Source organism: Drosophila tropicalis, unplaced genomic scaffold, assembly GCF_018151085.1.
Source record: "Drosophila tropicalis isolate 14030-0801.00 unplaced genomic scaffold, ASM1815108v1 contig_1190, whole genome shotgun sequence".
Classification (NCBI taxonomy): Eukaryota; Metazoa; Arthropoda; class Insecta; order Diptera; family Drosophilidae; genus Drosophila; species Drosophila tropicalis.
Genome location: NW_027172561.1, coordinates 700,697 through 727,636, shown reverse-complemented (window position 1 = coordinate 727,636; position 26,940 = coordinate 700,697). Strand labels below are relative to the sequence as shown.

The following is a 26,940-nucleotide window of genomic DNA, read 5'->3' as shown; positions in this document are numbered from 1 at the left end:
AGTCCCGAGATATTTGGCGACTTTCCTTAAACCGAAAACTCTTTTTATCTCAACTTCCCGGAGGACGTTCCAGGATCCACAATGACAGTCAATGCGGTTCTTTAGAAAGTACAATCTTACAAAAGGATTTGATAGTTGCCTTCAAAATGACCAAGTTAAGAGGACGTTCATGAATTTTTGCTACTTTTTTTTAGCCATTTTTCGACTAACATCCTTACAAAAATTCAAGCCATGTTTTTGGAAGGATATTAAAAATCCTTGAATCCTTGTATTAATGATATGCCCTATCAAAGTCGGTTAATGTCCTGCGATATAGTATCGAGAAAATTATCCTTTTTTCGTTGTTTAGCTCTAAAGACCGCAAATCCTGTCGCAGGACGAAAAGAATTCGGTTTTTAGGATGTCCTTGATGATCTCCGACCATTTGCATCAAAAAAGGTAGCCTCATCTAAGGATACAGGACATTCCAGGACCTTCTGTTGCCAATCGATGGGCATGGTCAGGGACTTCCATCAAACTAAGGAACATCCAAATCATTCCCAAAACGGACGAGTTATGAGCTCTTTTCCATTTCTTCGACTTGTAATTTATAGCTTACACACCTAGATATTTGTAGGCATACTTTTAGGGTGAATTAAGGTCTGGCCTACAGGAACAAAACGAAAGTGAAGTCAAACGCATCCTTTCATCAAGGACGATAATCCGTTAAAAGGATATCTTGAAAGTCATGCAGAGAGCTTAAGGATTCTAAAGTTTCCCAAATTTGTTGACCCCGTTGTTTAAAAATTCAAATGCCCAGAAGTATGTTACACATTTTGGTAAAACCTTAAAAGCAGCCGCCTACTAATAAATTCTGTTGGCCTGGTATTTTATTATTTCTCCAGTTTACAATTCGCCTTGAAAGGGGAAGTTTCGTCATTCGAAATGCCAGCATAGGAAATAACGAAGATAGTGATCAAAGTCACTCCTTTCCACCGATCGTTTCTATGGGAGCTATATGAAATAGTCACCCGATTGTTGTCACGTTACTTTATATGGGCGGAGATGCTTCTTTCTATGCGTTACACACTTTTGACAAAAACTAATATACACCTTTTGCAGGGGTATAAAAAGGTAACAACTTTTTGAAATAAAGTCCTGCGGCAAATGACAACCGCACCAGCAGGTACAATGACAGGCTGCGGACAAGTGCAAACCGTCTGGCTAGACACCTTGCAAGCCGAAGGACCTTCCATCCAATGCATCACCTGACGATGTTACGCTAAGTTCCTGTCTTATTCATACATTTTAATAAACAATACTGTTACAATTTAAAACAAATAACCCATATAAATATAAATTTATGTAAATAGCAACACTTTGTTTTTTAGATTAGGAAATCACTGCTATTATTACTAGTTTGGCTTATTATATTGTGTCAAGCTAAAAGCTTTGTTAGGATCATTTGTGAATCGATAGAGATATAAGGACATGTCACTTACATACATATGTATGTATGATTGACAAGTTTATTTAGAATCCGAATCTAAATCTGATGACGAATCCGAGTGCTAGCTTGGCGAGATATATGTACATATGTGTGTATTTTTGAAAGTGCTGTTTGACCCTGAATATAATGTTGAGTCTTTGACTTTAATCGGGGCAGTCTAGTGGTGCGTTCCGCGAGGAGTGGCTGGAGAGAGGGTCGGGAGGAGTGGTCGCTTTGAACGTTAAGTCTTTGCTGGCTGCACATGTTTGACCCCAATTTGCTCTGGTCGTACGTATGGACGTTTGTTTTGGGGTTGTTCAACTACATCGGCCGATCAGCAGACAGCAGTCAGCAGGCGGAAGCTGTTTGCTGGGGCGCTGCTGGACATTTTGCTTTGGCTTTGCCCTTGAACTTTCCTCATCATCTCTTACTGGTGCGTACGTACATACATATATCTCGATTTCTAGTTGGTATTTACATATGTATGTACATTGTTTGAGACTTTGTCTTGTGCTGTCGTTTGTGTGTTATGAGTTAGTTTGTTTTGCTTTTTTGGGAGCGGTTTGTTTATTGGCCGTGGCAAATTTTGATATTTAATAAATAGCCATTTAGCCAATTTTGTAGTTGGATATTAAATAAACAAATCGCTGGGGCCGATCCATTGTTTCAACTTCATTTCTGAAGGAGATTTTTCTCTGCAGCTGTTAATGAGCGTGGTCTTTGAACTTTGCTAATTCAAATCAGCTGATTCCCAACTATGACGTCAGATTTCCGACATAATTTGTGCTGACGTTAACTCGAGAAGTGTTTCTAATTGGTTCTGACTGCATAGTTGGTTTTTGTCCATCACGTCCAGATGTGAAATTTTGGAGACCTGGGGTTGGAAAATAGACACCCAAAAGTATACTATAGAAAGTTTGAACAAAAATCATCAATTTTTCTAAGCGATTTTAGAATATTCTGTGTAAGAAAATTAGTTCTTGTTTGCACATATAACTAATAAACAATGTGGAAGACGCAGCAACTTCCCACAATTCTTTAAAATTTGAAAGCAGACAAAATCTTGGAATTCCTATAGCATACTTTTTGGTTCAAATTTTACTCATAGAAACATATCCAGAGTGTAAGACACTCCATTACAACTAAGAAATAACTCTTTGATACTTTGCAAATTTCTTTTCAATCAAGCCTAATATATTAATAGGATAAAATAATAATGTTTTTAGTACAATATTATGCTTAAATCGTGGAATAATATATTGCGAATAAGGTTATTTCGAATAATTTGAAAGCATTTTTTTTCGAAATCCTGATGTGATAGAGAAAAACTAAGTACAGGGCCGTGATCAATTACTATAGGAGACCTATTGAACTTAAAACACTTTTTCATGACCTCAAAAATGTCGGCCTGTGTAATGTTTCATTTTCTAAAATTTTAAACAAGTTACAAATACGCAAAGTTAAGAATTTTGCATCCTCATGGTTAGATGGAAACTGCAATTTAAGGAATCCTTTAACAGATGAATCTACCACGTTGCTGCCCTCTTTGTCACATGACTTTATTGATGGCCTTCTAGGCTTATCTTTATCCCAAGTCAATCCCGTCTTAAATTCTAATAGAAAATCGTTAGATCTTATTTTTGTATTGGATTCTTCTTATTGTGAGGTTTCTAGGATCGAACCATTTGTTCTTCCAGAAGACAAATTTCATCCTACATTAAATTTAAAAATTGATTTGCCCATGCTTTCACCATTACTTGGTTCAAATGAGTTACCTCTAACTAGGTGCTTTCGTAAGACTGACTTTGCCAGCCTTAATGAAAACATTGCTACTACCGATTGGTCTTATCTGTACAATTGTAGAGATATGAACTCAGCTGTTCGTTTTTTCTATGATACTCTGAATTCACTCTTTGATATTTGTGTGCCTCTTGGTAGGCTGGAGCGGCTTAACAAACCTCCCTGGTTCTCTCGTGAGTTATCCAATTTGAAAAATGTGAAGACACGATATTATAAGAAGTTTCAAAAAACACGTCGTTCATCAGATTATGCTCTGTATACAGTCGCTCGTTCAAAATTCATGATGCTTAATACACAATGCTATAAGAATTATCTTCAGCGGTGTAAGCTTCAGTTTTCTTCTGACCCTAAACAATTTTATAACTTTGTTAATTCTAAACGTAAGACCTCTGTGCACCCATCTTTTTTGTCTTTTCAAAATAAAAAAGCAAGCACTGATCAGGCAATTGCCGATATGTTTGAAAGTTTTTTTAAAAAAAAACTATTCCTTAACGGAATATCGAGCAAGTCCGTATCCTTATCATTTAGAAAAGACTAATTGCATTTTCAATCCAGTGATTGATGAAAGTTCTCTTCTTAGCGAACTTAAACTAGTTAAACCTAATTATTCTCCGGGGCCAGATGGTCTACCTAGATGTGTACTCAGGTTCTGTGCAAACGCATTATGTAAACCCATGTTAAAATTGTTTCTATTGTCTGTCGAATCTTCCTCTTTTCCATCTATTTGGAAGGAGTCGTATATCATTCCTCTGCATAAAAATGGCAAAAAGTCCGAAGCCTCTAACTATAGGGGGTATCTCAAAATTGTCCGCTATTCCGAAAGCTTTTGAGAAAATTATAACTTCTCAATTGCAACATTTTTGCAGCTCTATTATTTCGCCATCCCAACATGGGTTTGTGAAACGTAGATCTACAACCACTAACCTTTTAGAATTTACATCAGTAATTATCAAGGGGTTTAAAAATGGTAAACAAACTGATGTAATATATACTGACTTTAGCAAAGCCTTTGATTCCGTTAATCATACCCTATTACTTTCTAAGCTGAGCGACATTGGGTTTCCACCCCTTTTCCTTTCTTGGGTTCGTGAATATTTAACAAATAGAAAACAGAAGGTACTTTTTAAGTCTTCTTTTTTCGCTTCCATTCCTGTGACTTCTGGTGTACCTCAAGGTAGTCATCTTGGCTCTCTGCTCTTCACACTATTCATTAACGATCTTCCATCAGTCATTGTTCATTCGCGTGTGCTTATGTATGCTGACGATGTCAAGCTTTGTCTTACTCATAAAGATACAGATTCATTTAGTCGGCTACAAGCTGATCTTAAAAACTTTCAATCCTGGTGCCAGTTTAATCTACTAAATCTTAACACTAACAAATGTAAGGTAATGACTTTTTTCCGTAACTCTCCCCAACTGGTCACTTATTTTCTAAACAATAGCCCTTTAGAACGTTTAAATAATATAAATGATTTGGGCGTACTTATGGACCATAAGTTAAATTTTAACACCCACATTTCCACCACGGTCGCAAAGGCCATGAGTGTCCTGGGTTTCATTAAAAGATGGTCAAAAGAATTTGATGACCCCTATACAACTAAAGTTCTTTTTACTTCGCTTGTCCGTCCTATTTTAGAGTATGGATCTTGCATTTGGTCACCTCAATATGAGTCGCACCAGATTAGACTTGAATCCGTTCAAAAGCAGTTTTTGCTATTTGCTCTTCGTGGCTTAAGCTGGGATCGCAATGTCAATTTGCCTTCGTATTCTAGTAGACTTCTCTTGATTAACCTTCCGTCCCTAACTAACCGTAGAATTATGCTTGGTGTCATTTTTATGCACAAGCTCCTAATTGGTGATATCGACTCGCCTGAGTTATTAGCTCAGGTGAATCTGTCGGTACCATGTAGACGGAGTAGACATCCTTTGATACCTTTATCCCTTAGTCGTTGTTCTTCTAACTATGCTATGCATGAACCTTTTAGGGTCCTCTGCTCTGATTACAACCTTCTATTCCCTGTAATCAGCTCAGAGTTTTCTATTAATATGCTTAAAACATCTATCCTATCCCATTTAGTTAATAGATAGCTATAGAATTATTTGTTTGTCTGTTTTTTCTATTGTGTATTTGTCCACGCGATTCGTGCCGTGCGTTATACGGCTGCACCCCTCGGTCGGTCGGGTGGGAGGTGGGCAGTTATCTGCTTGGGCTCGCGCGTAACAGGCTATGTCCTGGTGTCGTAGGGGCCACTTGAACGTACTGCGCATAGTATCGTCAACGTCCGCTATAAGAATAAAATTTATGTATATTGTACAGGTAAAAAAACGAGACGGGATTCAGAAAGCAAATGTTACCTTAAGATCGCATTATGGTAGCCTTTATGTAGTTAATAAGTTTGAAGTGGTCTACTTGGCATTATCCAACAAAAGTATGGACCTTACTTATACAATTGTGTTTTCCTATCCTTGATCGAAAGTTGTGTGAAAAAACTGCCTTTTATTTGAACTTGTCGTTTTCCAAGTCAGGATATTTGAAAGATGAAAAAATCAATCCACCGAATGTTATAGAAATGACCGTTCAATAGAATTTTTCTGATGAACATAGCTCTATAGGAAAAGCCTTACTCGTTTTTCCTCCATTAAACTGCATCAATGATTAATCGAAATAAAATGATTTGAATTGAGTTGACTTGAATGCTTGCCACATTTGAATACATATCTTGAATGCGTACTCAAATCAGCCATTCTTTCAGCTATCGAATTTTTTGCAAGTCGATATCCGGAAAAGAACAACAAATTTTCGTATAGGTACGTAAGTATGGATTATAGATAAAGACTTTGCATTACTTTTAATGGAAAAAACTGAGAACATAACATATGCAATCTCCCCTCAGGGCGTTGTTTGTTTTTGTTATTTTTGCTAAATTCATTGAATTTATTTACTTGAATTCATGTTCACAATTTACCTCGACCCACACGCAGCTGGGTGGGCTATGCAGTTATCAAGGACGAGCCAATACGATTTCAAGTGCACGAATTTGTGGCACAATGCAAACGACTATGAACCACATGCGGCGTATGAGCAACCACATCCGTTGTACCTACATTACGTATACGAATCGGTGAATGCATGCTGAGTGAAAGTGCGCCCGTGGAGAGGAAAAGTGGGCAACTAGAAGTAAGGTTAACCTTGAACCAGAGAGACAAACAACTAGACATACACACACACACACACATGCACATGCACATGCACATGCATAGATAGATAGATAGAGAGCAAACCCTGGCAACATGTTTACCTACAAAGTCTCCATCCAGGTGGAGACTGACAAACGCGTTTGTCTGTGTGTCTGAATAGCTGGCTACCGGCTTTCAAATTCAATGAAAAGAGAGCAAAACCAGCTGCCGCTAGACACGGGACTGTGTATGTGTTTTCTCAAGTGTGTCCACATGAGTGTATGTATGTGTGTGTGCGGTGTGTGTGGGTATGTGGTGCAGTGCTTCTGAGTGCATTCTCTGGCGGCTTCTCTCATTGCACTTGGATAAACTGAGTCAGTTCGTTTTTGCTGTGCAGTCCGCGCGGTTATTCTGTTTGCCAACTTCTGACGCATTTCGCAGAACTCTGCTAAAACACAGAACACATAAAAACAATAAAAAAATTGTCAGAAGAAGTAAAATTATAGTATTAATAATCATATCTTATAAGTGACCTGCATTCGATTCGGTGTCACATGTATAGGGCAAAGCCAAATCAAAAAAAATGCTGCAAATGCAGAAATTGAAATCTGGCACACAATTGGGCAATCAGAACCATTCACAGTTAACCATCGACAGCCAAGTGCAATGGAGGCGAACGCTATGGCAATGACCCAGCCCACGGCAACAGCAGGAGAAGGAGGACCTTCGAACGGTGCCATGGCAATGGCCTTAGAGTCATTTGACATCTGTCTAGTCGATGCCAATGCCGCCGGCTCCATTCCGAATCAATACGAGGAGAATGTCGATCATTTGCGTAAATTGTTTAGTCAAAACAATTTGGTATCCTTCAGCATTGCCCACATTGCGTGCAGTGCGGGCAGTAGCAGTGGCGATAATTACATGTCTGTGGTGAAACGTGTGACAATCAGCAAGGCAAATGATGAGGAAGAACAGCAGCAGCAACAGCAGAAGAAGCAGCAGCATCAACAGCAAGATCGAGTACTGGCGTCCAGCGAGAAGGGTAAATAACCTGTGGGGAGGTAGGAAGAGGCCTCCTCCACTATTGTTTCGTGTTAACACCTATTGATTTTATTGCCACATACATACATATATGCATACATACCCTGTAATGAAAAAGAGTATATGGATAATTATTGGCGAGTAACATGAAGTTCCGCAGCTAGAAACATTGTCCAAAATACGTTTTTCTGTTTCTCGGCCGACTAGCAATTTGTACTTTAGATCGGAATTTGCTAAAATGTTCACTTATTAACATATATTTATTAAATGTTTCAGCATTAGATGTCACAGTAAACTAGAGTTTGAAGTAAAATGTATTCAACCTTCTGTTTGTTGGCCGAAAATGGGATTAAATCCCATTTCAATTGGTGAATGTCCTGTATCCATATTATGCAACTGTGTGGTAAAATTTTAGGGTATCTATTAGCAGATGCATAGTTAAGTCTTTACATCTGTATATATGTATATTTTTTGTTGTATTTGTTATATGGCGTCGGCGGCGGCGTCAAATGGCCTTGTTCCACGCGTTCTAAATGCAATACACCCATACGTATACGTAATATATATATATATATATCTATAGGCATACATTTGCTAAAGGTCAGGACGCATACTCCCATACACACTCACACACATATGAAATAGAGAGAGAGAGCTGCTGGCAGAGAAAGAGAAATAGAGAGAGAGGGAGAGAAAGAGAGCGAGCTCGGGCTCTCACACATATATACACACACACACACACACAAGGCCACCCATCAGAAATTTCATTCATAAATTTTTATAAACAAAAAACAGCTGTTTGCCGTGATGGCGCTCTCTCTCTCTCTCTCCCTCTCTGTAGTATTCTCTCTTAATATCTCTTACCATTCCATTTTAGTCACTGTGATTATCAAACGACAAATTCCCAGTCTGTCGCGACGTCAGCTTTACCGTTGCGAGGAGGCCTTTAGCAATGAGATTAATGTCTATCGTCATCTGGTGCCTGTATTACGTCGCTATAGCCAACATCAGTTGTTCCCGCTGTGCCATATTGCCGACACCCACGACCAGGGCGAGAGTGGAGAACCGATTATAGTGCTGCAGGATCTGAAATCTTTGGGATTTCGCATGCAGAATCGGTTGGCCGGCCTGGAACTTCGCCATTGCCTGCTGGTGATGAAGGTAAGTGAGTAAACTACCAGAATTCCAGAGTAATCGCCATTGGTTCATAGCGGATTGTTGTTGTTCCAGAAACTAGCACAATTACATGCCGCTTCCTTGGCTGCCCAGCAGCTGGAATCGTTGCATTTCGCTGAGAAATGCGGACATATGAGCGAGATTGTATACTGCCAGCAGGCGGCGGACTTTTATTCCCATATATTGGACACATCGGTTCAGCAGGCCTTGGATAGTCTGCATTCGTCCAATGCCGATGGCAGCCTGACCACACCCATACGCCTCATTCAGCAGTTGCAACCCAAACTGTTTGAGCAACTGCAGCGGCAAATTAATGCAGCAGCCGAGTCTCCTCTTAGTGTTGTGTGCCACGGTGATCTGTGGGTGAACAACATCATGTTTAGATCCCAGCCCGAGGAGGCCATCTTCTTTGATCTGCAGGCAATGCGACGTACATCGCCAGTGTTTGATATACTGCACTTTATATACACCAGCACAAGGAGACAACTGAGGGATGTGCACACAGACACCATGCTGGCTGCCTATGCCGAGGCATTGGCCCGGGAACTAGGCCATCAGTTAAGGCACACACCGGCGGCAAAAGAACTGGCTGGGCTATGTGAAACATTTTCGCTGCAGCGACTCAGCGCCGAATATGTGCGACAGGTGCACTACGGTCTGGCCATTTGTATGTGGATACTGCCAGCGGTCACCTTTGATCCCAATAATTTACCCAATCTCGATGTGATAAGCGAGCTAAATCGCAACGGCAAGGAGATTAAATGCACCCTAAAGCTGACACCGGAATATCATTTGCGTATTCGGGAGTTGGCCATGGAGTTCTATGAGCATGGCTATCTGGAGGAGATGCAGGCGAAATTATGAGTATTTATAAAGCAGGGAATGCAACCTTTCTACAACCTTTAGAAACGAATTCAATTGACAGATAAATCGATAACCATTATAATACCTCCATACCATTACGGAACCGATACAAATATAATACATAGATGCAGCAACATTCATTTAGCCTACACGAGTAATACATAAGCTTTGACTTGCTTTCCCCCAAGCTGCTGGTGCTTGAACAGATTTGAGCCCGATCAGAATCCGATTGATTTTGAAAATTAATCCGAATTAATAATATATTTTTGCTATGATAACCAAAATGATATTAGTATACCGATATGTAGAGTAACCGTTATCAATTCGGTTGCATTCTTTGATTCAAAGTGATGTAGTATTAGTTTATCAATAAATTGATTAAAAATATAACTATTGTAATTGCTTTGTGTGTGTGTCTATTGGATGTTTAAACTTTTGCAAGGATACGCCATCGGTCTATTGTAAAATTCTTTATTACCAATAATTGTTCAGTTTGTTGGAACTCATAAATCTTCGGTGTTGACATAGAAAAAAAATAATATTTTGTTTATACAATTGCCGCGCGAGTAGTGTATATGTGTATGTAGAAAGCCAAAAAAACAAATATAAAACAACAGACTAATTCCTTAGCCTAGACAAAAAGTTGTCTGAGGGCAACATTAAATGCGTGGAATCCAAAAAAAAGCAGATAAAGAGAAAAAAGGCATTTCGAGTGAGGAATCTCTCACTTGTTGCCGCCGCCGCCCCAACCCAAGAAGCCTTTAACGAAGCCCGTTATGGAAGCGCCCTTCTTGCCAGATGATTCCAACTTGGATTCCAGTGATGGCAATTCCATGTAGTTCATTGCCAAATCAAAGAACAGGGGTTTGCAGGGAATGGGTTCCATATCTGGAGTAAGTTTGAACACATTTGGTGTCTTGGTATGAAGCGGCTGATCCTCCTTGTACTCTGATAGACGCTCATAAAGCGGTTTCGTTGTCTTCTGGGATTTGGTTGAGGAGCCACCGGCATCCTCCTTTGTGTCATCCTCCAAAACGCTGTAGGCGTGGGCCGAAAACTTGCAGCTATCGATGGTGGATACAACTTGTTTGAGCTCCGCCTGCATTTGAAACTCTAAGGATGATTTCCCTTTCAGAGCCTCAGTGGCATAGTTGGAAGCCCGCTCATAGAGAGCCACAGCTTCTTTCCATTTCTTCATGTCGATGAGCGTGAGAGCAATGTAATAACAGCGGAACGCCTTAAATGTAATGGCCAAATTGGCAACTTCACTCTGATACTGAACATCCTCCTCCATGCCGGCGATTTGCTGCATTTCTGTCACATTCTGCAAAATGATCTCATAAAGGCGGGCCAAATCTTGAGAGCGAACACGTTTGCCATCACCAACGATTTGGGATTTCTGATTGGGATCATCAAAGTTGAGCTTGGCCTGAGAATCGAAACAAAAGAGGATTGGAATGGAAGGATTGGAAATTCTTGCTTCAATGTCTCACCTGGTCCACAAGGCAAAGATTACGTTGGAGAGTCCGGCTATGGCGTATATAACTCAAATAGGCTAGCAAATATTGCACGCCAGACACCGTTTGGCCGGTCGTCAGTGATCGCAGTTTAGGATCCTGTTTAATCTCATCCCTAACCGCCTGAATGGCATCCTTGCAGTCCATAAGAATACGTTCGATTAGTTCAATCTTGCCGTCTAGTTTGGTTGTCTTGGCCAGGGACTTGTCTAGCTCCTGGGCACTAAGTAGGAACAGACGCACCTTCTCCGGTCGCACAGTAACCTTTCGTCCACGCCAGTCGATTGTCTGCAGGCCTTCGCTGCTTTCTGTCTTCGTTTGGCTAACCAGCACATCAAGATTTTCGAGTACTCCCTGGGCACGCAGCTCGAGAATCTCATCGATCTTACCTGCGCTAGCTCCACCACTAATGTTGTAGGCACAGTAACGGAGATTGGGCGCAAACTCATTAACCTTGGCACGATACAGTTCCTGCTCATCATCGGGTAAGGCCTTGGCCAGATTTTCATAGACTACCTGGGCGCGTTTCAAATGCTCGCCCGCCGACTTCCAAAGCTGCAGCTCAAAATGCAGAGTGCCATGCATCCAGGCTACATAGGCTTCACATTCCAGCTTCGTACGGGCGTCAAAAGCTTCCGACTGTCACAAACAGAAATGGAAAAGGTAAAAAAAAGTACATACGCATCAATACCATTTATCAATCTTACATTGCACAACTCTTGCAATTGCAGAGCATAGAAACAGGCCCGGCGTAACTTGTTGATCAAATGGAAGCGCTTCCGTGGCTCCGTGTTCGCCTCTTGCTTCAGCTGCATGGCATAGGCCCAGGCTCGCTCGGAACTGATTAGAGGAATGTGAATAAAGCGCTCATCAGCTTTTTTACCCGTCAATTGGGTAAGGGTCACATCACGGCGTTTGAAGTGCCGCTTGTCACCCTGCGGATACTTCAATGCCTTCCGGAGACGTCGAATGCGACGCGTGCAGTATCCACGATAGCGCTGATAGTCACCATGCCGCAGACCATGCTGCTGCTGTGCATCCTTAATCATGTGCAATACTTCGGGCAAGAAAGCAATAGTGAAAGTTAACATCCGTGCATTGAAGTTAAACTGCAACTTGTCACTGGGGACAGTAACTCAGTACTTACTTTCGACAGTAAAGATTTTCGGTGGCTCCACCACGGCTGCTCCGCCATCAGTTTTCTCCGGATTTTCCCCATTATTTGGATTTTCTTCGACCATTTTTCCCCAAGCAAAGTAACTAAGCAAACCGACGACGTGTAAAGAGCTGGATATGGGAAATAATCCGATTAGTCCAGCTATCGATACTTTTTATAATTTTTGCAAATCATCGATTTACGTCGAATTTTTTTTTTAAGTTTAAGTACTGATATTACACCGCAAATGAAAAAGTTTAAAAGAGTGTTAAATTCAACGAAATTTGTTGACAAAAATGACAGTTCACCTTTGTTTCGATTTAAATGAATTCTGTTTGTTGACTAAAGTGACAGTGTGACCATGGCATGTCATGCAAACTTACGACAGTTGTCCATCTCGAATAAGTAGTATCGAGTTCTCCTTTTGAAACTTGTTAGCTGACACGCAAGAGCGTGCGTTCTGCCTGTTTTACAACAATTTCGGACTAGTTCGCAGGTAAATAGACATCGATTTAGGACGAGAGCGGCATCTTTAAAGAGGTCAGCGTTCCCTATATAACAGTGCGTGGCGATTTAATTCCTAAATCAATTGTTTTGATCAATATTTGAGGTTATACTTTCACTTAAATGCTGCATGCAGCACCCTACCCCTCTTATTCATTGCTCACCTTGCTAAGCAGCAGCGACTGCTGCTGCACTGGTTTGTTCGAAAGATTTGCAACGTTGACACTTGGTTGAAACACACATGTGACAGACAATTTTTTGATTTTCTATTAATTGCTATCTTTCAGCCATGTCGCGTAGAAAAGACAACGAGGAGACAGACAAGCAGACCCGTATTGCCATTGTCAGCGATGACAAGTGCAAACCAAAACGGTGTCGTCAGGAGTGCAAGAAATCCTGCCCAGTGGTGCGCATGGGCAAGCTATGCATTGAGGTGACACCCACGTCTAAGATAGCCTCATTGTCCGAGGAACTGTGCATCGGTTGTGGTATCTGTGTCAAGGTGCGTACGAACTCAATATTTACCATTGCCATCATGACTTAATGTGTGTCTATTACCTTGCAGAAATGCCCATTTGAGGCCATCACAATCATTAATTTGCCCAGTAATCTGGAAAAGCACACAACTCATCGGTATAATAAAAACTCCTTTAAGCTGCATCGTTTGCCTATACCGCGTCCGGGTGAAGTGCTTGGTCTTGTTGGCCAAAATGGTATTGGCAAGTCAACGGCCCTGAAAATCCTGGCAGGCAAGCAAAAGCCCAATTTGGGCAAATTCGCTAGTCCACCCGATTGGACGGAGATCCTTGCCTATTTCCGTGGCTCAGAGCTGCAGAATTACTTTACCAAGATATTGGAAGACAATTTAAAGGCTCTAGTTAAGCCGCAGTATGTCGATCAGATTCCAAAGGCAGTGCGTGGTCAAGTTGGTGAATTGCTGGACAAAAAGAATGACCTGAATATTCAGACCAAGATATGCGAGATGTTGGACCTGTCGCACATACGAGACCGTGACATAGCCCAACTGTCTGGAGGAGAATTGCAGCGATTTGCCATTGCCACTGTGTGTATACAGGATGCGGATATCTTCATGTTTGACGAACCGTCTTCGTATTTGGATGTCAAGCAGCGCCTTAATGCTGCCCTTACCATACGCTCGCTGCTCCATCCCACCAAGTGAGTACCCAGCGCCATAAATATTACGATTTTATAATTGTCGTCTTTCTATTAAAGATTCATTATTGTTGTGGAGCACGATTTGTCTGTGCTGGATTACCTGTCTGATTTCATTTGCTGCCTTTATGGTGTTCCTGGTTGCTATGGAGTGGTCACTATGCCCTTCTCTGTGCGCGAAGGCATCAATATTTTCCTAGACGGTTTTGTGCCCACGGAGAATATGCGTTTCCGCACGGAATCCCTTACGTTTAAGGTCTCCGAATCAGCTACAGAAGAGGAAATTAAGCGTATGAATCATTATGTTTATCCATCCATGGTCAAGACACTCGGCAAATTTGAGCTTACTGTGGAAAAGGGCCATTTTAGTGATTCTGAAATTTTGGTTCTGCTCGGCGAGAATGGAACTGGAAAGACGACATTCATTCGAATGCTTGCTGGAAATCTGCAACCAGATGGTGAGGTGGAGCTGCCCATGTTAAATATCTCGTACAAACCGCAAAAGATTTCCCCCAAATTCCAAAACCATGTACGTCATTTATTGCATGACAAGATTCGTGATGCCTATGTGCATCCGCAGTTTATAGCGGATGTTATGAAACCCATGAAGATTGAAGAAATCATGGATCAGGAGGTACAAAACCTATCTGGTGGTGAGTTGCAGCGTGTCGCATTGGTTCTATGTCTGGGCAAACCAGCAGATGTATATCTTATTGATGAGCCTTCCGCCTATTTGGATTCCGAGCAACGTTTGGTGGCTGCCAAGGTTATCAAGCGGTAAGTTGTTCTTCGTCCTCAGCCATTGTGTAAAGGTTTTAACGATTTAATTTTCGTTTGTTTCATTTTCAGTTACATTTTGCATGCCAAGAAAACGGGCTTTGTTGTAGAGCACGATTTCATTATGGCCACCTACCTCGCTGACCGCGTCATTGTGATCGAAGGTCAGCCCTCAGTCAAGACCACTGCATCTACGCCACAATCGTTGTTGAATGGCATGAACCGTTTCCTAGAATTGCTCGGCATCACCTTCCGTCGCGATCCCAATAACTTTAGGCCGCGCATTAATCAAAATAACTCTGTTAAAGATACGGAACAGAAGCGTTCCGGGCAATTCTTCTTTTTGGAGGATGACGCTTCGAATTAAGACACACACACACGTATATATTTTCAGTTCCGTCATCCGCCGTCAACAATACAAAAGATTGAACTGGACAACTGGATTCTTTGTTAATTCTTCTCTTCTACCTTCTCCTTTCTTCACTCTATGTTAATTTTGTCCATTTTTCATTTTTTTTAATCAACAATGAGCCCAGAAATTCGTTTTCACCCTATTTTGTTATTGTTTTTTTTTTTTTCAAAGACAATTGTACAATCGCCAACAGAAGTAAACTTTTTATATACGTATTTACAGCAAAAACAAAATAAAGCAAAACCTAGCAATGGTTTTTGTCAGCAATTGCAGGAGTAGTTAAAAACAATAAATTAATTTACTTTATAGAAAACGGCAAATGCATCGATGTGTTCCTATTTCCATCTTGCTTAGTGAATGTTAAGGAAACAATATGAATCACATAGATTATAGTTGCTTCCAAGAGGTAATATCCATGGAATCCTTTAAAGCTATATATTTATGTATATATGGAAGGAATAATTGACAGGGGTTGTTTTTTTTTTTTTTGCTGCTTGCAAATTAACACATATTTATTGCACTTAAGCATTCTTGCAAATTTACACTCAAAATACGCACAATAGAAATAAAAGTATGTATATACATACACATATACAATATACATATGTAAGGACTTCTCTGTTGATTCTCAAAATATGATCACAATGTGAAAAAAAAAACACAATGCCATTAATATTAACTACAAACATTTATAAATATTTATGTACCAACGCATGCATAGCATAATTAATTAATTTCCGTTTCGGCTATTCTTCATTTTACAATGTTTTCAGTTTCTTTTTTTTTTTTTTTTTTTTTTTTTTTTTGGTTTGTTTTTAACTTTTAAAGCTTACAAATTTATGCGATTTCATTAAACATTTCGAAAAAGGCAAATCTCTTGAGATTACAATACTAAAATTTGATCATTAAACACTGAATTAAGGTTAGTACCGTATGTATAGATAAATATTCAATTTTGAAGACTTATATATTTAAAAATTCCATAAAAGTACATAAATGCGTCAAAAATTGACTCAAAATTAAACATTTGATAGTTTGCCATGTGCCATGTTAGTTTCACTTTAGTTTAGAGAGCGCAATTTGCATGTAAAGAGAGAGAGCGTAGTTATGTAGCTAATTATATACATATATATACCGTTTTTAGAATGAATCTTTGATTCAAAATCAGATCCAAATACAAGTATAATATTACAATTACATTTTTTCAGTTGTTCAGCACAATTTTGGTTGTAAATGGAACTTTTAGACTTATTGCAATATAAATAATGGATATCGTAGATATATATAGTATATGTATATATGGACTTAAACTAAATTCAAACGTATCAAAAATATGTGTGTAAACGTGTGAAAGAGGAGTTAGAGAGATTGTTGCAGCTTCTGAGGTAGCCATCCATCTATGCAGATTCTGCATGATGGTTCATGAGTGTGGAGACTTCTTGGCTAAGCTCCAAGGCCTGTTTGCGCAGTCTAAGAACCTGTAATGAAATGTTTAACATCTAGCGCTCTATACGTAAACTCCAATCTCTAACTCACCTGAGTTCTAAGCTCCTTCTCGCGGGTAACCAGTTCCTGAATTTGAGCCATATTACTGATCAGGCTACGCTGATCTACCACCCAACGTAAATAAAGTTCTCCCCACAATTCCAGGCTAATAGGAGCCACAGATGGCCATATGACATTGGCATTCGGTTCATACAAAGGATTCAGCAAAGTTTGTAATACATCTGGCCGATTAAGATAGGACCAAAGGCTTGTCGTTCGTGTATGGATTTTTAAGTCATGTCGTTCCTTCTCTGAGTCGCAGAGAAAAGTGCCATATTGCGAGAAGTAGCTGTGCTCAAATAGTAATATCAACAACTGTGTGCTGAATTCAAAGCTGCACGGAAACTGTGTGAACAATTGGTAAATACAATCCAGGAAGAGCACGAAGGTTGCCCCAGAATTTTTGTTGCGCGTCTGATGTGGCGTATAGCATGCATAGCGATGGCGTGAGGCAAACGGATGACCCGCCTGTATCCATTCTCGTTCAATCAGTGCCTGCAAACTAAACTCCAGATGATTAGCTCGTAATTTAAAGGTTACACGATAAGATTATATGATTACAACATACCCCCCGTACAGTACGGCAATCCGGATTGAGAATAATCTGTACCAGCGATGTAACAATCAGAGTTGAGTCTAATCCCTTGGCGCCATGTACCAGTACCGGACTGCCCTCTTGATCCAAGCACTGAGCTACTACACATGAAGCATTTAATGAGTTTAATACCAGGCTCATCCAGCCACTGTTTTCAAGTCGAGAGAGCCATTTGTCGGTGCTGCAGCCTATATCATTGCAGGCCTCTATCAGCTTGGCATAACTATCCAGTATGGAAGCAGGTGAGCTTACATTTCCAATCGATCGATTTACTTTCTTCCACTGAGAGTAATGAAGATCGGTTTCCGTATTGGATTTCCCCTTGCCCCAAGTATCTACAATGAATCCCTTTTTGCTGCGCCCCAAAACTAAGTTGAGTATGGCCTCATCGGCGCGACAACGTTTGATGCCTTGTATGGACAAAGGCTGAGAGCTTCGCATCAAAGTGGCCTGGAATAAAAATTGAATTAAGCCAATCAAATTATGGCTTGCATCTAACTTACGCCATTCACGTGTCTGTAGCTGAGCATTGGAAACCGTCCACCATCGCGAAACGTGGCAGAAAGAGCAACCTGCTCGTCCGTAATTGCTTTAGGTACAATTAGCGTGGCGCCATATGTCGGGCAAACGCTGAAGTCTTTGTTAATGTTCGTGAGGCGCCATTCGCAGGACGGCAGTATCATAGTGGTTCCTCCCACTGTCAAAGCGGCTGCTGCATCCAGCGCAAAACCGTTTTGCAGGGGGTGGGGTATGCCAACGATGCTGTTGCTGCTGCCTGCTGTTGCACCCACAGATACACATGATGTGGATGGCAAGCAAATTGCTATGTTGGCCACATTGGGAGAAGATATGCCGCCCATTGCACCCACACCATTAATGAGTTTGGCAAATTCCAGCTCTGGTCTGCAATGAATACGCATATATTTGTAATTATGTAAAGAGAGAGGCTAATTTTTAGTTACCTAAACATAGTATAACCATCCTCCAATATGGAGTACATCGGTCTGTAAAAGAATGGATAGTCCAGCTCTGGATTTTGTATGGCACTGAGCGCCTCCAGCGATGCAGCAACATTAAAAAACTCTTTAGCGTACTTTATCTCCAAAGAGATAATTCTCAAATCCTTGCACTTAAGTGTAATGGTACCACCCAGGACAATGTTTTGGCCCATCGATGGTTTCTTCTCCACAGAATCGATATTCTTATGAAGTAACTGAAAGTCAAATACAGCCCAAAATGTTAACCAAACGGAGGAGAAGATCACATAATTAAATTAACAAGCGACCACTTTACGCTTCATTAACTGAAGGATAAAGCAAAAGCAAAATAAAAACAGGAGGGGGAAGTCTCACCCATAATTCTTGGCTGTTCTCCTGCCTCGCACTAAGCAACAAATGATGGCCCGTTATGCACAGGGTGCCCTCAACTGTTGCATTTGCCTGCAGCGGGTCATGCAGAAACACCCCATCCAGCTTGGGTGTTTTTATCAGATCGGCAAACTCCATGACGCGAATATAATTCGGTGCCCAAACCTAATTGGATGAGCCGGCCACTACGGGCTGTTCAATATGATTCTGTTCACACTAATTAACTTTTTGCATTTTACTCTGCTGGTGCTGCTGGTGTTGTTGTTGTTGTTGTTGCCACTTGATTGCTTCTGCCGCCCCTTGGCAACCCCTTTCACAAACGCCTTGTACCGACAACAACACTCAGCACAAACAGCCGTGTGGGCGTCACAGTAAAAAGAATGGGCTATAATTTAACTGCCACCAATGTTGCTCAATACTGTTACTCCAGCTCTGTGGGCACAAACATTTTCCAAGTACTTTAATCTGTATCACCCACATCCGCCATTCGTATGTGATAGCATTTCTTCTTGAAACTAACCACGGACTTTTGTTTTTGTTGACGTTTTTTAATAGCTCTGGCAACACAAATTCTTACCGAGTGCTGCCAGACATGCCAAGGCCCGCAAAAAATATACGAATCATAAACTACTCTTGGTTCGTGCCCTCGAGCCAGAAAATAGAGTAATTTAGTCCTTTAGCGTTATAAAAAATTTTTTTATGACATACAATTTAATGTCATTTCATCTGGATACCATTTAAGACCGTTCCAGCTTTCGGCAAGGTCCTTCAGGGGTTCCTAAAAGTATGCTATACATTTGAAACTTATTAAAATAATCCGCCTTGTATGCATTTACCTTCGCCTCGTATTTCATTTTTTCTGAAGAACAAACGATTGGCCCAAATATTAGTTTTCCTAGTTTCAATGGAAAATATCACTTTCCAATAAGAAAGTAGACATAAGATCGTTGAAATAATGGCAGAATGACATATTCTCCAAATTAAGTGCTTTGAAAATATTTAAGAAATTCCTTGTGATTTTTAGTGATTAGTGATTTCAGGGAATTTTTAGTAATTTCACTTCCATTTTAAAGAATACTTTGTTTCCAAAGGATTATCTAAAGTCCTATTATTGCCTGGTTTCCCAAGGAATTTATCAAGACTTCCTGGCATAAATCTTTAAAGCCACCAATTTTCTTCATCTCGGCCGAAGTCAAAAAAAATGGTGGCTAAATTTAATTTGAAAAACTTCTGATAACAATTTTTGCACAAGTACCTGTAAGGAAGTTGCTATCAAAATAAATTCAAGGTTGTTTTTTTTTTTTTTGTAATTTATAAAAATACAATTTAATATACACACATTTGAGAAGGATAAAGTTACAACATAAAAAAAATCTTCAGTAATAATTTTTGTCTCCTATTGATTGCTTATAAAAGATTAGGCCACAAATTGCTTTTAATAAAAACATATTCAAGCAGCGGCGTGCATGGAAGTAGGAGTGGTAATTGGAAGGGAGATTGTTGGGTTGAACAACAAGTTGGAATTAAAATCCACTCATACATTTCCACGCACACACACACATACACACGCAAGCACTCACACACACATACATATATATAGATTATAGACATACACACACGCACACACACACATACACATAGAAAGAGAGGGACACATATCATTAAAGGGAAGATATACCCTACAGTCTATTCTATTTATTTTTTAAGCCCATTGCACGATTAGAGGCACGACCCAGGAAGATGCCCATGAGGAATATCAAGCCTGTGGCAGTCATCAATATCACAAGGAAAAATTTACGAGCCGGCGAGTTGGCCACTTGTTGTACCAACTGCTGCACATCCTTTGGCGGTTCAGCCAGTGTGTCATCCGCATTGCGAAACATTTCAATGCGACGTTGCAGCTTGTCCCGACAATCTAAGTCCAGAGAATTAGGGGTGTCCTTTAGCAGAGTGCGCAAGCAGTTTAGCTCTAGAAATAAAAGAATGCATTAAATATGATCAAATTAAAAAAAAAAAACCTTTTGTTACTCACTGCGTCCATTTCCGCTGGTCACTTTGGAGCAATAGCGCAACAAATCCACTGTGCAAGCTGACTCCAATATGGGATCAACATGAATATCTGCCTTAGCTTCGGCTATAAGTGTGGCCACTTCCACTTTACATTGACGATTGATGATTTGTTTTTGCAGAAACGCCGACTTTAGGCATTCCGCCACCTGGCCATGCTCATCGGCGTCCATATTTGCTTTGCACAGCTCCTGAATTTCTGATTTACAAAACAATTGAAGTAATGGATTCAATTTATAATTGAGTGCCTGTTCTTGTAGAATTTTAATCATCTCCTGGGCACAAGTTTCATCAAGAGCTGATTGACGAAATTTATCCTTAAGACAGTGAATCACCTGAAAGAAAGAATGGAATCGTCAATTCATTAATAAAGTGACAATTATCTTTCATTGATTCCCAAGGTTCGATAAATTCATCCCGCTGTCGATTGAACCCATCACTTGCTTGCCTTTTAATTGTGAAGTAGTAATGCTCTGAATCTTGGATAGGCTTAGATTTACCTAAGCATTTAGCACTATCATTAAAAGGCCGTCAAAAACAAGCAAGAGATAAGAAAGTCACAGTGATTATGAATCCAAATACCGATAAGAGTTGAACGCGTGAGACACAGCCGTCTAAACCAAATACAATCTTAAAGGTATAACACTATGACCCAGAGTCCTAAATACTATTGTACAACATACTAGTTTCATGAATTTCATGAAATTTGCGTTTACTAATTTAGTAATTCTCGTTTGTTTCAACCTTTTCGTGCCTTTTCTTGGTATCACGTAGTCATCACTGTTCGGTAAAAGCCATTGCGCTTTTTCAACTACTCAGGTTGTTGGGCTCATGCTTACGGTTCAGTCAATCATTGGACTTTGCTGTGATGCGTAGACGCTTTGTATACATGATGTTAACCGCTTGCGGTGTGTTGAGTGCGGTCCTGGTCAGTTTGCTTGTGATCTCGCTCAGTACATCTCGGGCAGATGCTGCAGCTCCAAGAGAGACAGTTCTCCTTGCTTTGGCCAACAATCAGGGTAATGTGCTAGGCAACTATGATGAGACAGCATGGACAGGTCAAAGGTTCATGCAATTTCGTGGTATTCCCTATGCAGAGCCACCAATTGGCTCATTACGCTTTCAAGTAAATATCAATAGTCACGTTGCCTAATTACTTTAAAACAATATGTCGAAACATCTGTTGATAAGTTTTTTTAAATGTTAATAATGACTCGATTTGCTAGCCACCGGTTGCTCGGAAGGCCTGGTTCCCCGAAATACTTGACGGTTCGACCTTTGGACAGCGATGTCCAGTGATAACGCATATTGATGGCCAGTTATCTGATGCTCAGCTGGAAGATTGTCTTAATCTCTGCGTCTACACCAAGAATGTAAGTGAGGGAGAGGTTGTGAGATTTAATTATTAACAATTGACACAACAGAGACACAAATATTATTTCAGCTCACAGCTCGTCAGCCGGTGATGTTTTATATCTATGGCGGTGGCTTTTACAATGGCTCCGCTGAGGATCATCCTCCACACTATTTGCTCGAGGAAGATATTGTCCTGGTAGTGCCACATTATAGAATTGGCGCTTTAGGTTGGCTAACAACCCGATCGAAAGAGCTACCAGGCAATGCTCCGATCGCTGACATTATTTTGGCCCTCGATTGGGTACAGCAACATATACATCTGTTTGGCGGAAATGCCGATCAGGTGACCATTGTTGGTCAAAGTGCTGGCGCTTGTGTATCTAGTGCTCTGCTCTTGAGTCCTTATCGCTCCGATGAGAATCTCTTTCATCGTGCCATTGTTCAATCGGGTTCCATATTCGCTGCTTGGGCAACTAACCCTAATCCATTCGCACAGGCCCAAAGAATTTGCCAGGCCTTGGGCTGCTCTGATACCTGTGATTCCGAATGCCTGCAATCGGCAAGAGTTGTCGATATTCTACAGGCAACGCAATTGGAACGCTTTTCACCAATCACAGGAGATTTGATGGGCCTGTTGCCACGGGAAGCCAATGAGTTGATCAAGACCTATAAACGAAAAGTTCCTCTGCTAACGGGATTCACCGAGCACGATGGATCATTTGTATTAGCAAGTATGTTGGATTCATGTTGTTGTCCATAATGTGTTTAGACCATTTACTATAATCCTTGTTCTTTATAGCCTATTATGATGTATTATCTGCCCAGATGGCAAACATAAGTTCAATGACTGTGCGGCAGTTCTCGCAAGGATTAATTAATACGATGAATGATACAAGTGGTCTGACAGATAATTTACTCTACCGATTACTCTATACGCCAGAATTGTTACACAGCCACGAGCATAAGACGGCACTGCCAAGTTATTTCGATGTAAGTCCTTCTCAACCACACAACCAAACTGCGAAGTTAATTATTGGTGCTCTTACTTGCAGCTGACAACCGTAACTTATATGAAGTCTCCAGTGATCAGCTTGGCCACCAAACTGTTTGCTCGACAAACCGATGACACGCCAATTTATGTCTATAGTTTTGAATATGAGGGTGATCACACACGTTTCGGGTACGAGCTCGGCAACTCGCATTATCCTTTTAATGGCGGTGTTCATCATTCTAATGACAATATCTACATCTTCGCCACCCATCATTTGGAAGAGGGCAGTACAGATATTGAGATAGCCCGTCAAATGATTGAAATATGGACATCGTTTGTCATCAATGGAGAGACCAAGCATTTGAGGCCTTTGAGTGGCGCCGAGGGACCATATAACCGCATTGACTTGCAAGTGGAAAGCGCTAACGATTTGCTACAGACGCTCACTGCCACAATCGATGATCCCAACAATGGAAGGCTCCAAAGAGACGATGTCGATTTCTAGAGTTAAGCTTAAGCTTATACCGCATGCATAGCCATAGTCAAATAATAAATTGCTCAATCAGTACTCACCTTGCCATTGAGTTCTTCATTGGGTAAAGCTGTGGCCACAATATTCGAACAATATTGATCAATATTCTTGCCACAGGCACTCTGGAGCGACGGATTGAAACGATAATCGGTATTCTGTTCGATCATCCGATTGACGACAACCAAATGACAACGCGGATCAAATTTGGGATCATCTTTGTAGGTTTTGAGGCAATCTAAGAGTTTAGCTGAATCGTCATTGGGGCAAAATTTGTAGATCATATCCTTGCACGTATTAAGTAGAGTATAATCTGTACCGCTGTCACCCAATTCCGATTCCTTGATCAAAAATATGGCATGATGACAATCCTTACCTAAATTGGGTGTACGTTGCACAAGACATTCAAGCGCCTACAATAACGAGTTGAAAATTAAAAACAAACAAAATTAAATGATTGGAGTAAAGAATAAAACAATGGAACAAAGTGTAAGTTTGGATGTGGATCGAAGGTATTTTTCGGTTTTTGCGTTTATCTAGATGTTTGGATGACTTGCATTTTTTGTATTCACCTGACCAGGTCCATTATGGTCATTACAGTATAGCTGCAATTCCTTTTTACAGGCATTACTCAGTTTGGGGTCCAATTGTATCGTTTCTCGCTGCTGATAGAGTTGCGATTTCACCTGTTGCCTGCACTCCTTTGGAATCTGATGGCGTTGTGCCTTAATGGTATCGTTACGCATCACCTCACTGAGACAGGAGACCACCTCGTTCTTTGTTACACTGGCAGTGCAGTGTCGTGTAACATAGGGACGACATGCCTCCTTGAATTTTGTGGTAAAGTGATAACTTTTCAATGATATAATCTGAAAGTGTTCAATGGCTGCACGACAGCGCAAATCCTTTCGTAAATCGGCATCATTTTTATGCGCTATTAGGCAGTCCATCATATCGCCTAATCGAATTAGAGAGAGGGTGTAAGAGAAAGTGTAAGAGAAAGCGTGAGAGAGGTATTGGCTTAGCAATTATAAATAGACTTCATCTTACCATTATCCTTGCCACTTTTTAATACATCGGAACAATGCTGCTGCATGGCATCGCTGCACACGTTCATAATGACTGGATTCAGTTCCACATGGGCGGCTTCCTCTTCGGTGTATTTGATAACCACAGTCTTGCATTCCTGTTGCAGTTTTTCCATATTATTTTGCAGGCACTGCATTTCCTCACCCTTCTCGGTAAGAGCCGAGCAAAACTGCGAAAGGTCTGTCAAACAATAGTCCTCCACCTCAGGCATTAGATCCACGGAAATGGCTCGCTGTCGCATCACTCGTTTAACTTCCTTAAAGCAATCCTTGCGCAATGTCTGATGCTCATCCTCGCTGTAGGCCATTCGATGTAGACAGGGCAATATCATTGGTCCGCGTTCTGGGTCCATTTGCTGCGTCTGGGTGGGATCATCGTACCACTGTCGCTTGGCTTTGCAATATTTAATGGCATCGTCCCGGCAATGTTTGTAGAGCTGAGGATCCAGCTTAAAGTCTCTGGCCACAAAATACTCAATGATAAGCAAAGCCTGTTCGCATGCGGGCAACATTGAAGGTGATCCAATGCGCTCCATAAGACAACTCATTACCCTTGCATCGCCGCCCTCCACATCTTTGCATGAGGCATCTACAACTGGCTTGCAGGCTTGCCTCAGCACAGGATCAACACGCCAATCTTCGCCAGCATCGCTGACCTTAATAAGTTGTTCCAGTCCCCTCTGGCATTGCGCAGTTACTCGTCGCTGGGGCTTTCGGGCTCTTACATGAGCCATCAGACAATGGATAATCTCGCCTCCTGTTGCCGACACCATACCATTGACCATTTGAGCTTTATGTTCTTCGGGACAAAATTTTGGTATATCATCGGCACAGTCATTAAGCAGCTCTGGCGACAATTGATAGTCGGACATCAGCATACGGCGATGGTCACTCAATTCGATGAGACACTCTGCAGCCAATTTCGTGCCATTCTTGGAAACGGACTCTAAACACAGCAATATCTGGGCCAATCTAACTTGTTTGTCTTCACTTACGCCGCGGCGGCAATGATTAAGTTTTATATCCTCCTTGCAGGCCTTGGCCAGACCATGCGAGACTCTATAATCCTTTCCCAATTGCACATCTTGCAAAGATAGCTTGTTCAAACAACTCTGAGTCATGGCCGGATTGTTTTTGTGCCTAACCAAACATTTGAAAGCTCCAGGTGAGCCGTTTTTCTCCTGCGGACACAGGGCAGATAGGTCTGCGGAGCAGGATTGGAACAATTGCCACATGCCATGTTGCTGCTGTATCATACTGATGGAGATTTTACAATTGGCATCAAAGTTATTATGTCGACTCTCGACCAGGCATTCCACAGTGCTTAGCTGTGAAAGTATGGAGGGCAGGTGTTCCACATTTAGACGACCGCATTGTTGTTGCTCCACCAGTGGACCGCAGGCTAAATAGAAATCTGCCAAACTGGCAGAGTCCTCACCCAATACCTGGTGAGCCCGCCTTAAATGCTGTTGACAGGTATTCGATTGTGGCAACCTGCTACGCTCATCTTCGAGACAGTTCCACAAATCCACTGAGTTCAGGCAGCTTTGAAGCTTATGCTGCTCCTCTGGGCAATACATTGGCAAAAATGTGTGTTCAATCCACATGGGCATTTGCAACTGCCGTTGCTCCAGCCAAATGGCATGCTGACATGATTCTGGTAAAGCTTCCAATTGACTGGAGCTGAAACTCTGGACACATTCCAGCATAGATAAATTGTCTAATGTATTGAAATGCGAGCATAATTTCTTCAAGTCCTGGCAGGCCTTGTGATCGACAAGACTATGCTGTAGCTGGGCCAGACTTGCGTCAATGGAGGCGCCGGCAATTCCTCCGATCAGCACTCCAAAAAGAAGAAATAGCCAGCGTAGCTTCATATCGAACACCGCTTTGATTCGGCTCGACTTGGATTTTGCTTGCGTAAGCTAAAACGAAATCAGAATACGAATACGAATACAATTCGTAGCAGCAACAACGCATGAAAGAATCCTCTCCTCCAGCAACAACAACAACGAAATTGAGTAATGAGAATGCAGTTCAGAGAAGGCCGGTTGAAGTTAATGTTCCAGCGATTTCCCTTGGGTAGTTAACATCTTATCGTAGATATTTCCTCTTATTGGTCAGTTGCTACAATAACAGCAGTAATTATTCCTTTTGGAATTCACAAAGTTTTGGTGGCTTTTCACAGCATTTATTTCGTTTTTCTCCTCTCTTGTTTTATTTTGCCAACAACTTTTTGTGCCTTTTCAGGGAAATTTGTCTTTCTGGTATTTTTTCTTGTTTCGATATTTTTCGGCTCCCACTATTTTGATCCACTGTATTATCGATATCAATACT

At 41.1% G+C, this 26,940-nt stretch overlaps 6 protein-coding genes across 7 annotated transcripts; 3 read left to right on the top strand and 3 right to left on the bottom strand.

Moving 5' to 3' along the window:
* The first annotated feature begins 6,842 nt into the window (after window positions 1-6,842).
* On the top strand, window positions 6,843-9,660 carry LOC137579092 (uncharacterized). The gene is made up of 3 exons (XM_068292787.1): window positions 6,843-7,487; window positions 8,364-8,647; window positions 8,717-9,660. The coding sequence occupies exons 1-3, from the start codon at window positions 7,112-7,114 to the stop codon at window positions 9,524-9,526; spliced, it is 1,470 nt and encodes a 489-aa protein (XP_068148888.1). The 5' UTR covers window positions 6,843-7,111; the 3' UTR covers window positions 9,527-9,660.
* A 321-nt stretch (window positions 9,661-9,981) lies between these two features.
* Window positions 9,982-12,403, bottom strand: Srp68 (signal recognition particle 68). The gene is made up of 4 exons (XM_068292775.1): window positions 12,191-12,403; window positions 11,751-12,100; window positions 11,020-11,682; window positions 9,982-10,955 (listed from the first exon to the last, which is right to left on the bottom strand). Exons 1-4 carry the CDS (start codon window positions 12,282-12,284, stop codon window positions 10,251-10,253), a joined length of 1,812 nt encoding a protein of 603 aa, XP_068148876.1. The 5' UTR covers window positions 12,285-12,403; the 3' UTR covers window positions 9,982-10,250.
* A 190-nt stretch (window positions 12,404-12,593) lies between these two features.
* pix (ATP-binding cassette sub-family E member 1 pix) lies at window positions 12,594-15,385 on the top strand. The gene is made up of 5 exons (XM_068291950.1): window positions 12,594-12,695; window positions 12,991-13,205; window positions 13,269-13,879; window positions 13,937-14,653; window positions 14,726-15,385. Exons 2-5 carry the CDS (start codon window positions 12,993-12,995, stop codon window positions 15,018-15,020), a joined length of 1,836 nt encoding a protein of 611 aa, XP_068148051.1. The 5' UTR covers window positions 12,594-12,695; window positions 12,991-12,992; the 3' UTR covers window positions 15,021-15,385.
* A 628-nt stretch (window positions 15,386-16,013) lies between these two features.
* LOC137578268 (myotubularin-related protein 9) lies at window positions 16,014-19,106 on the bottom strand. The gene is made up of 6 exons (XM_068291965.1): window positions 18,558-19,106; window positions 18,168-18,418; window positions 17,709-18,108; window positions 17,179-17,655; window positions 16,602-17,117; window positions 16,014-16,543 (listed from the first exon to the last, which is right to left on the bottom strand). Exons 1-6 carry the CDS (start codon window positions 18,708-18,710, stop codon window positions 16,463-16,465), a joined length of 1,878 nt encoding a protein of 625 aa, XP_068148066.1. The 5' UTR covers window positions 18,711-19,106; the 3' UTR covers window positions 16,014-16,462.
* Window positions 19,107-19,975: 869 nt separating this feature from the next.
* On the bottom strand, window positions 19,976-26,853 carry Glg1 (golgi glycoprotein 1). 2 transcript variants are annotated; one of them, XM_068292404.1, is made up of 5 exons: window positions 24,566-26,853; window positions 24,073-24,473; window positions 23,560-23,928; window positions 20,605-20,974; window positions 19,976-20,541 (listed from the first exon to the last, which is right to left on the bottom strand). In XM_068292404.1, the coding sequence occupies exons 1-5, from the start codon at window positions 26,478-26,480 to the stop codon at window positions 20,264-20,266; spliced, it is 3,333 nt and encodes a 1,110-aa protein (XP_068148505.1). In that variant the 5' UTR covers window positions 26,481-26,853; the 3' UTR covers window positions 19,976-20,263. The 2 variants fall into 2 exon arrangements, with proteins under 2 accessions (XP_068148505.1, XP_068148513.1); XM_068292412.1 differs by having other exon boundaries at window positions 24,088-24,473.
* Est-Q (Esterase Q) lies at window positions 21,486-23,558 on the top strand. Its single transcript, XM_068292424.1, has 5 exons — window positions 21,486-21,765; window positions 21,866-22,012; window positions 22,084-22,726; window positions 22,795-22,985; window positions 23,048-23,558. Exons 1-5 carry the CDS (start codon window positions 21,508-21,510, stop codon window positions 23,489-23,491), a joined length of 1,683 nt encoding a protein of 560 aa, XP_068148525.1. The 5' UTR covers window positions 21,486-21,507; the 3' UTR covers window positions 23,492-23,558.
* Window positions 26,854-26,940: the final 87 nt, after the last annotated feature.

Excerpts from the sequence above, each read along its gene's own strand:
- LOC137579092 (XM_068292787.1), top strand. The coding sequence starts at position 7,112 with ATGGAGGCGAACGCTATGGCAATGACCCAGCCCACGGCAACAGCAGGA. Across the intron at positions 7,488-8,363 it reads ACTGGCGTCCAGCGAGAAGG|TCACTGTGATTATCAAACGA; the intron begins GTAAATAACCTG and ends ATTCCATTTTAG. Across the intron at positions 8,648-8,716 it reads ATTGCCTGCTGGTGATGAAG|AAACTAGCACAATTACATGC; the intron begins GTAAGTGAGTAA and ends TTGTTGTTCCAG.
- Srp68 (XM_068292775.1), bottom strand. The coding sequence starts at position 12,284 with ATGGTCGAAGAAAATCCAAATAATGGGGAAAATCCGGAGAAAACTGAT. Across the intron at positions 12,101-12,190 it reads GAAAATCTTTACTGTCGAAA|TATTGCACATGATTAAGGAT; the intron begins GTAAGTACTGAG and ends TCTTGCCCGAAG. Across the intron at positions 10,956-11,019 it reads ATCTTTGCCTTGTGGACCAG|GCCAAGCTCAACTTTGATGA; the intron begins GTGAGACATTGA and ends TTCGATTCTCAG.
- pix (XM_068291950.1), top strand. The coding sequence starts at position 12,993 with ATGTCGCGTAGAAAAGACAACGAGGAGACAGACAAGCAGACCCGTATT. Across the intron at positions 13,206-13,268 it reads GTTGTGGTATCTGTGTCAAG|AAATGCCCATTTGAGGCCAT; the intron begins GTGCGTACGAAC and ends ATTACCTTGCAG. Across the intron at positions 14,654-14,725 it reads GCTGCCAAGGTTATCAAGCG|TTACATTTTGCATGCCAAGA; the intron begins GTAAGTTGTTCT and ends TTTCATTTTCAG.
- LOC137578268 (XM_068291965.1), bottom strand. The coding sequence starts at position 18,710 with ATGGAGTTTGCCGATCTGATAAAAACACCCAAGCTGGATGGGGTGTTT. Across the intron at positions 18,109-18,167 it reads GATGGTTATACTATGTTTAG|ACCAGAGCTGGAATTTGCCA; the intron begins GTAACTAAAAAT and ends TATTCATTGCAG. Across the intron at positions 16,544-16,601 it reads AGAAGGAGCTTAGAACTCAG|GTTCTTAGACTGCGCAAACA; the intron begins GTGAGTTAGAGA and ends ATTTCATTACAG.
- Est-Q (XM_068292424.1), top strand. The coding sequence starts at position 21,508 with ATGCGTAGACGCTTTGTATACATGATGTTAACCGCTTGCGGTGTGTTG. Across the intron at positions 22,013-22,083 it reads TCTGCGTCTACACCAAGAAT|CTCACAGCTCGTCAGCCGGT; the intron begins GTAAGTGAGGGA and ends ATATTATTTCAG. Across the intron at positions 22,727-22,794 it reads TGGATCATTTGTATTAGCAA|CCTATTATGATGTATTATCT; the intron begins GTATGTTGGATT and ends TGTTCTTTATAG.
- Glg1 (XM_068292404.1), bottom strand. The coding sequence starts at position 26,480 with ATGAAGCTACGCTGGCTATTTCTTCTTTTTGGAGTGCTGATCGGAGGA. Across the intron at positions 23,929-24,072 it reads GTCAGGTGAATACAAAAAAT|GCGCTTGAATGTCTTGTGCA; the intron begins GCAAGTCATCCA and ends TCGTTATTGTAG. Across the intron at positions 20,542-20,604 it reads GACCAGCGGAAATGGACGCA|AGCTAAACTGCTTGCGCACT; the intron begins GTGAGTAACAAA and ends TTTTATTTCTAG.